General features: G+C 31.3%; 1 protein-coding gene across 1 annotated transcript; it reads left to right on the top strand.

Annotated features, from left to right (window-relative positions):
* Positions 1-2,709: 2,709 nt before the first annotated feature.
* LOC134253809 (D-beta-hydroxybutyrate dehydrogenase-like) lies at positions 2,710-9,181 on the top strand. The gene is made up of 9 exons (XM_062736402.1): positions 2,710-2,850; positions 3,401-3,560; positions 3,866-3,987; positions 4,357-4,479; positions 5,009-5,112; positions 7,556-7,628; positions 7,905-7,966; positions 8,071-8,124; positions 9,036-9,181. The coding sequence occupies exons 2-9, from the start codon at positions 3,403-3,405 to the stop codon at positions 9,126-9,128; spliced, it is 789 nt and encodes a 262-aa protein (XP_062592386.1). The 5' UTR covers positions 2,710-2,850; positions 3,401-3,402; the 3' UTR covers positions 9,129-9,181.
* Positions 9,182-9,484: the final 303 nt, after the last annotated feature.

The raw sequence follows: 9,484 nt of genomic DNA, 5'->3' as shown, positions 1-9,484 counted from the left end.
CTATAGAAAAATCTATTTTAAAGGTGTTAATTTTGAAAGGTAATATCTAGGACAATTAAACACTAAAATAAAAGTGAGTAAAACGTGGTGCAAGGATGGTCCAGATATCAACATTCCAACGGCTCTCCCTTCTATCTAAATGGTCATTTTTCCAATGTTTTGTGCTTTTATAGTGAAACCAGTTTTTTGATAATGGTCACAAAAGGATTCTATTTACACAAAACACGTGCCGAAAAGTACACATTTCTTGTTTTTAAGCTTCGTCACGAAACATTGATTTTCATCGGTGATATTTGATTTTCTTTCTACACTTGTTGAGAAGACTTATTTGTTGTAATAATTTGAAAATCTCATACCATTCTATAAAGTAGTTTTTAAATAAATACATTTATTAAAGTGAACACTTAAAAGTTTTTTTAAATGTATACTAAATCAGAAAACTACATGTATACACATTTTATTCTGATTACAAATTAGAGCTTGATCATCTTTTGTTATCTCCATATTTGATTGAACTGGAAATTTCGACAAAGAAGGGTTATAGCTGGATTTTTTACTATAGAAGGATAGTAATGGCAAACTAAGAGTTTTTTTTTTGTAAATGACATATTATTTTTTTCTCTCTCGTGAATTTTCCTTATTTGTGAGGCAAAAACACCATTTACACCTTCATATATTGTCTATGTCTTCCAGCTTAGTTAGTCGATAGGAAAGAACAGATTCTATATTGGATGACTTTATAATCAAGTAAGGCAATTGTCAAAAAGTAAATAATAAAGATTTTCATAAATATATCAGCATTTTTGCAAAGTTTATGGTCAATATGATCTTCATTTTCATGATAAATCAATTATATTCAGAAAAATTAATTAGGTTTAATAAATGTTTAAGAGATATTCTTATTAGAAATAGGCTAATAATCAAAGATTTTTAAAGAATATTTACATTCTTGGACAGGATAAAGTACCATTATTTGCAAGTGTTTTATTTCAATGAAATGTTTTGACAGAAAATATGAGGTCTGTCGTTTAGTTTACATAGTTTGTCAAAATTAAAAATCTTAAGCTTTCTTTATCTTATAAAAATGACTATGTATTTGGTTGTTTTTGAAAGATAAAAAAACTCTTTAATTTTTTCACATTGAGTTTCGGAATGTTACGCTTTAATCAATTGCTATAAGTCCTTCAAATATTGTAAACTGCTTTAATTATTTGAAGCCTTGACCTTTTTACTTTGATCTTCCTACATAATTCTCAAATAAAACCAATGTTAAATAATCTTTTATCTTCTTTTCTGATTGAAGATCTATGAAAGATGAAATCGGGTATAAATCATTTACGTTCATCTTACATTTTACTTTTTTAGGTGACCTGAAGTTGTGTAACAGGATGAATACTTAGGTATTCTTGGAATTGAGAATCTTAAGAAATATTTCAAAATACATGTCATTTCCGACAACAAAATTATTTATGTGACATTGTGTGTAAACAAAGATAATCTTCTATTTTTTTATTAAATTATAGAAATTAAGGAAATGGTTGTTTTACCAGCAGATTTCAAAAGACGAATTATATTTTATTAAATATTTAATTTTATAACATCACATTATATTTCAATTTGTTGCAAATAAAATTACAAATTATACGAGGCACGAGAAGCGTAAGAAACATGTCATATTCTTTAAAGCACTGCACCGTGTGTTTAACAGTCCTCGAATGGCGACTTACATGTACATTGTAGGAAGCCTCTAGAATTTTGGCAAGCCCTTTTGCTATTCATACGGAAAATAAGATTTATCTATGAAATGCGATAAGTGCCAGAAAGAAAAATATTTAATTTGGCGGCCGCCAGAAAATTATATGGCGGCCACCAGATAAGTTTCAAGCGGCCGCCATTCATTTATGTGGAGGTTAAAACATTATTTGAAACACAAATGCAATTACAAACTAATTCTCCACTAACATTCTATGGTGGAATGTCTCATCTTTGTTGTTTTACTTCTCTGAAGTGGACATTTGTTGCTTTTTTATTATATACATGATATTCCTATTGATTTATGTGATAATACATTGTAGTCTGCGTGTGTGTGTGTTGTGAAAACGTATGTTATTTAGAAAATGTAAAGGAATGAATTGCTTGTTTTTGTCACCGTAGACTTTTAAAATTTATTGCAAATTGGTGCTTTGAAGTGGACAAACCATATTCAGAACAATTTTGTAACATCTCATTGCACCGCAAACGCATTTTACGACGTTTTTGCAGAAAACAGTTGGAAAATAACGACACCAATCTTCTGCCTCTGATGTTAACTATGTAAAATTCTGATATATCAATATTTTTCTTTTTTTATTCAACATTGTATACTTCAAAATATTAGAGAAACATGTGCAACTGGAATAGTTACATACATAAATTATTACGTGCTTTGTTTATGTGCCGACAGACCATACCGGCCATCCTATATTAAGCAATGTAAAGATATGCCAAATTGGTTTAGTATTGGCTGAATGTTAACATTATCAAAAGTGTTCACTACTTTTTAGGACAACCCTAGCTAGGCCTCGTATTTCCAATCTAGCCAGCTAATGTTCCGCAATCTTATTTTTTTAATATATAGCAAATATTTGTTAAATAATGGGGGAGACACATGCCAACCACTTCCTATGGGTTTTAAAATTTATATTATGTCCTCAAAGAGTATTGAATAGTTCCCGCGAATTGTCCAGGGCACGTGATGCTTTTACGATAAGGCAAGAAAGTGAACTAGGTCAACTTCTACATCCGGTGTAAACAAACGTCTTGTTTCGTTTTCAAAAGTGGTAAATATACACTGCATACTGTATTCATAAGGTAAGAACAAAGTGCATAGCTTTGTCTGATGCTTACAGTAATGAAAAATATAAAAGAAAGCATGTTAAATCTGTGCTTTAAATTTAGTACGTGTGATGAATTCTTTTTAAATAGATAGTTTACTTAAAACTGTGCAACGTTTGATCTTATTAATCTCTTGGAGATAAGCGACCCTCTACTCCTTTATTATCTTAAACCGTGTCAAATTGTTATATCTCTGACTCTCCTAATATTGTAGTAGAGAGAAATAAAATGAACCAATTATTATACATGTATTTGTATATTAAGAAATTAACTAGCCTAATAGCTATTGGAACGGCTCGTGTTAATGCATTAATTAAGTTACTTTATAAATTAGAAATATATAAACAGATGTATGTACTATAGCATGTAATGATGTATAGCTAATGGCACAATTTAAACTGACCAATATGCGAGATACTTCAGTTTTTGAATGTATTTAGTTAGAAAAGAAGTACATGTAACAGATTATTTATTTTTTCGGATATTGCTTGTAAAAAGTCTCTTCAAACTTTTCTTCTGGATAAAGTTATGTTTGTGTCTGGTAAAGCAGCCTTGATAACTGGGTCAACCAGTGGGATCGGACAAGCTACAGCCAAACTTCTAGCAGCAAATGGATGCTCAGTCATAGTAACAGGGTCAAGGTCAGAAGAGAAGGCCAGAGAAGCTCTGCAGGATATTAAAAGCACGTGCGTCGCTACTGAGAAATTGTATCTTTAAAAAGTACAGATATCCCGTGCATATTTCTTTATCAATGTAGCCAGGGAATAATATACAAATTTCATAATATTTTATTAGCATTATTTCCTCTTATAGCAATAAAACTAAATAACATATCATAATAGCCGAAACCAAAACCATTTCAACAACCATCAGAAAAAAAAATTACAAAAAAAGACAAACAGCAGAGAGGTATGGCAGTGCATTCATATTGTAGACATTATAATCTAACTTTGATTTACGATAATGAAAGATTCTTTTCTTCGTTCAAAAGGGCTGTTGGCAAGGTGCATTTTATTCAGTGTGATCTTCGGGAGGCTAAAAATGTTGAAGATTTATGTAACAGAGCAGACCAATTATTTCCAGAGGGCATCGATATTCTAGTGAATAATGCCGGTAAGTGTAAACGTATTTATCTTAAGTTACAACTAAAGTCACTTGTCTCATTTATCAATGCTTCCATTGGTATATAACATTATTCCAAGATAAGGAAAAATGGGAGTGACGACGCTGACAAGATAGCTTAAAATGATTTTCTTTATTTTTTAAGTAAGAAAATCGAACAATCGATAGTAAATCATTTGCACTAAGACACAAAAAAACACATGTGCTTCATTTAATCCCTTTATTGCTTTAATTTGTACTTTCTGGAGGCCCAACTCGTCTTTGAATTATTTTGATCAAGTCGTAGTGAAGTGTAATTTTCAATTATTTTTATTAACATGCATTTTTATAATTCCCTTCCATCTCTACCATCTGTTTCAGGACTTCAGCATGTAGCTCCTGTCGATGAGATGCCTCTTGATAAGTGGAACGATTTGATACAAGTAAATCTGACGACGCCGTTTATGCTTAGTAAACATGCGGTAGCATCAATGAAGAAGAAAGGTAAACACTTAAAATTATCAATTGTATATAATTAAATAATAATATACATTATTGTATATTAAATTGTATATAATTAAATAATAATATACATTATATATGACATTTTATATTTAATGTAATTGTATTCTTAAAAACCCCCAAGTGATAAGGATGGTAGGGGAGGCTGGAAGAAATGAAACAAATCACCCAAGGATTCACAGAAACATAATTTTTAAAGCAATTTAAACTTCGTGAGTGATTACTTTAATCTTTGTTTTAGTGTACTATATCGTAATAATATCAGTTACTCTGTTTTTCCCCAGATCCTACTCAAAGTCTCAAAGAAAACACATTTTTAAAACAAATGACATTAAAGTCACATGCAGATACAAAGACGAAAAGACAGGTAGCTAAGTGGTCAAACTGACACACAATCACAAAACAAATAACCTATTAATTTTTCTACTGGATTCAAAACAAATTTTTCTTTAAAGATACACGACAGAATTATTTGTTAAATACGTATTGTTAATATTGTTTATATTTACAGGCTGGGGAAGAATTATCAACATCTCGTCCGTCCAAGCAATGATGGCTCACTCCAACAAAACTCCTTACATATCATCGAAGACTGGACTGGTGGGACTAACGCGGGTAAGGAGATATATCAATCTTTTAACGTGGTTGGTTTTCTTTTTCTTCCCTATTCAAAACAGTTTTATTAATCTTAATTGATATACTTAGTATTTAAGGATATCCACTCCCCAACCAAGAAGGTCAACTTTCAAAATCATTATTTAAATTGAAAATATTTGAAATTAAAATCTTGACATGCATCAATTTTCTTTTCATGCATGCAAATGGTTTAAGATTCTCAATTTAGTCTAAGAAAGAGTCTTGTAAAGCATTGAATTAATTTATTCACTGAAAAAATACAGTTTAGAAAATTCGAGCTGTCTCAAATATAGCTTTAGATACCAATGTTTATTAGTGTTGCGATCAGTAATAATTGTAATGATATAACAAGCTTGATCAATAGCAGACCTATTTTGTATTCATATGAGGCAGAATTTATTATTCAAAATTCATACATTAAAAAAGAAAACGCTGTAGCCATCAACTCGACATTTAGATATTATCAGTTGACTATATTTACTTCCAATCACATGTCGACAAGGTGTTACAATAAGCTTGAAAAAATACCAAAGAGTCTGACACATCTGTTTCATATTTGGATATTTGACTAGAAAAAAAAAACATTAATGGTAATCAACAACAAATCTTTATGGTTAAAGTGATAACTTCAACAACATGTAGAGTTTATATCTCTCAGCTGATACGATACGCTAGAGCTTGATTAACAGGTGCGTATGCAGTTGAACAATTTCTAAAACGAGGTAATTTATAAAACAAGTCGTTGAAACATTGGATATCTATGGGATCGTTTAAAGTCATAATTTCGTAAGTTCTATGATCAATACAATTACCTTTTCAGCAAATAAAATCAGTCATTAAGTCAAAAGCCGATTGACGTTTTTCAAAATAATTGTTGACCATTATAAAAGCACATAATTTCTCTGGATACATGTACTTTTTTTCCTCAACGAAATTTGTCATCAATTTTTAATCAAAAATTATGTAAAGGATTTTAGTCACGGTTCCTGAACATCTGAGATTTGATAAATTGTCCCTATATGATATGATAAAAATCTATTTTTTTTAAAATAAAATATCACGTGTATATACACATTAATATGTGAATTCAGAGACTGTTTTGTAAAAAATTTCAATTACTTATCTGCTGATTTAAAAAAAACCTGGGGATGGGATTACTTAAATTATACTGTACCATTTACAGTTTAGATAAAGCGGTCCTTACTAATACCTTCTAAAGGCAATGCGATTATCTAAATAAACGATTCTCAACACTTTATTGTAAGCCGTTAAAAGTGAATTCTTATAATTCCTTATAGAAAAATACATAGCGGGTTTCAGTAAATGTTCAACCAAGCCTCTTTCTTTATTCCTCAGTAAGATATTAACAGAAGTGAAGGAGAAACTTCAAGAGTACTGTGCAACAATATATTCAAGAAGTGGTATAAATCAGAATTGGATACTTAAAAATTCCCAGGAACTATTGGAAAATTTGAAATCGCAAGATTTTACCAAAATAAACAGTTTAAAAAAACACTTGAAAACTTGAAAGCACTTGCTGTGGCCTTCAACTCAACATATCGATATATCGACGACGTATTGTCAATTTAACAATGGTTATTTGCATTCTTATGTCGATACGATATATCCCGACAAGCTTGAAATTAAAGATACCACATAGTCTGACACATCTGTTTCATATTTAGATATGTTACTTGAAAAAGACGTTCATGGTAATCTAACAACCAAGCTCTGTGATAAATGTAATGGCTTTAACCTTTCATTCGTCAACTTCCCTTACTTATGCAGCAGTATGTTTTCATCACCTGCATACGGGGTTTATATCTCACAATTGATTCGATACACAAGAGCATGCTCTACGTATGATCAATTTTTAAAACGAAGTAAATTATTGACAAACAAGTTGATGATATAAGAATATCAGCAGTCTTGTTTAAAGTCATCATTTCGTAAGTTCTATGGTCAAAACAATAACCTTGTCAGCAAATACAATTTATCATTGAGTCAAATGCTGACGGACGTTTTTCATACTAATTTTTAGCCCATTATTTACACACTGAATGGACGGGACAGCGGGTGTAACCGGTCGGCAGGGGATGCTTACTCCTTCACGTGACACCTGATCCTACCTCTGATGTTCTGGAGGTCCGTGTTTGCTTTGCTCTAATGTTGTATTGTTTTATGGACTTTGGGGCTTGGGTATTTTTCTTTATCTCCATATATTTCATGCATACGAGATCAATCTTATTACGAGATGTATAACGTGTACATTGATTCTTCTACAAGGCACTTATTTTCATACAATTCAGTTGAAATAACCGTCACCCAACACCTCCACTGACAAAAAAGGTAAACATGTATATGTGGTGACATAAACCTGCCCAGTAATCAGTATATTAATTGTATTTTCAACCCTTTTCAGGGCGTAGCTATGGACACTGCTACTTTTGGAATAACCTGCAATGCTTTATGTCCGGCATGGACTGATACACCCCGTATGTTAAAAACATATACACACAATATAAAAATGAAAAAAAATCTTTTTAAAAAGTTTTCCTTTTGCAATAAAATTATTTTGAATAAAGGCAAATAATTATGCACTGCTACCAAAAATAGTAATTATATATACGTACACAGTGCGTGATGGATTACCATTCTTTATACATTTACATTTCATTGGTTTTTCTTAGATTTAAATTATCAATATTAACGTGTACATATTTAGAGAGTTTCGGTACATTAAAGCTAACCTGAATTAAAACTTTCTACAGTTGTAGCTCCTCAGGTGAAATTGTTGGCAGAGAAATCGGGCAAGTCACTGGAGGAGGCTAAGGTAGGATATCACAAACATGTTAACAGTTTTTCTCTGGAAATCAGATATTCCTAATCATCCCTAATAAATAAAAAAAAGTTACCTAGATTTTGTATTTTTTTTAGCATGATTTGTTCACAAATGCCACACCGACCGGTAAAGTAAATAAACCCTCCCAGGTGCGTATACGATACCTTCTCCAATTTATTGAATGTTTTATTCGTATATTAAAAATAAGCTGCATGAAAACTATGAAAATTGTCAATGAAAATCAAACGTCCAGGTAAGCAAGGATGTGGACCAGTTAATTGCTTTTGGTCTGTCCGTCTGTCTGGGTAACCGTTTGTTTCAGTCTGCAAAACATGAACGTTGTCCATAACTTTTGAACGGTGGGTACTAGGGCTTTCATATTTCACACGTGTATTTCTTATGACATTTCTTTGGGGCCTCTTGACCATCTGACCTTGACCTTAAAGTTCTATCTTCTTTTGAAAATTTTAATGATCACTTTTGAACGATGGCTACTGTGACTTTCATAAATCACCAATGTATTCCTTGTATTAAGACTTTTTTTGGATACCAACACTTTCTATATTTCTTATCTTGACCATTGAATTTAATCTATCTGTAAAATTCTTAATCTTGGTCATAATTTTCGAAAGGTTGGTGTTAAGACTTTCATATTACACTTACGGTAAATACTTTTTGTTACAAGTCCTCATCATTTTTTTTTCTCATGACCTTAATCTTGGAGTATGACATACTTGTGAAAAACTAACCTGGTCATGTTTTTGAATAGCCGATGATAAGGCTTTCTTAGATCACAATTGCAATCCTTGTGACAAGACCATTCTTTGACCATCAACTTTTTTCTTCTTTAAACTTTTTATCTAGATCTTGGAGTTGAACCTACATTTGAAAAACTTTTAACCTTTGCCTTTAGCAACCATACAGGGGAATCCGTGTTTCACACACATGGTGTTTTTAATACAAATTTTTCAAATAAAAAAACATTCAAACTGTTTTGAAATGTATTAAATAGCTCTTTTATAGGTCAATACAATCTTATTCATCACTTTGTTTCTTTTAGATAGCTAATATGATTCTGTTTCTGTGTTCTCCGGACGCCGATAATATGACGGGGACATCTATTCCCATGGATGGAGGAATGACAGTGCAATAATTCAATAATTTAAATTACACTCAATAAAATTTTTTATAAACTATAGTATCAAATTCTAGTATATTGTGTTGCAATTTTAAAAATCAAGCATCGTTGAGTTCTATTTTAATTTCAATTACAGAATCTGCATCAATGCGCATATAGTTGACAAAGTTTTTTTTGTAGTTCATGTCAAATTTAAAGCAAAACAAATCAAAAATGTTATATTTGTAGCCAGCATTTCATTTCTCCTCAATCTTCAAATCAGCGAAGTCTACTTTTTTCCGAATCCTTTGAATATACGGCGAAATGTGATGCTATCAGGGATAGTAAAATTAGTAAAGCCTTATACGGTCTGCCTTAACTCTGATGATCAG

Source organism: Saccostrea cucullata, unplaced genomic scaffold (assembly GCF_032062105.1).
Source record: "Saccostrea cucullata isolate Sc308-1 unplaced genomic scaffold, CSIRO_AGI_Scuc_v1 ctg112, whole genome shotgun sequence".
NCBI classification, from domain to species: Eukaryota; Metazoa; Mollusca; class Bivalvia; order Ostreida; family Ostreidae; genus Saccostrea; species Saccostrea cuccullata.
This window is presented reverse-complemented; position numbering and strand designations above follow the sequence as displayed.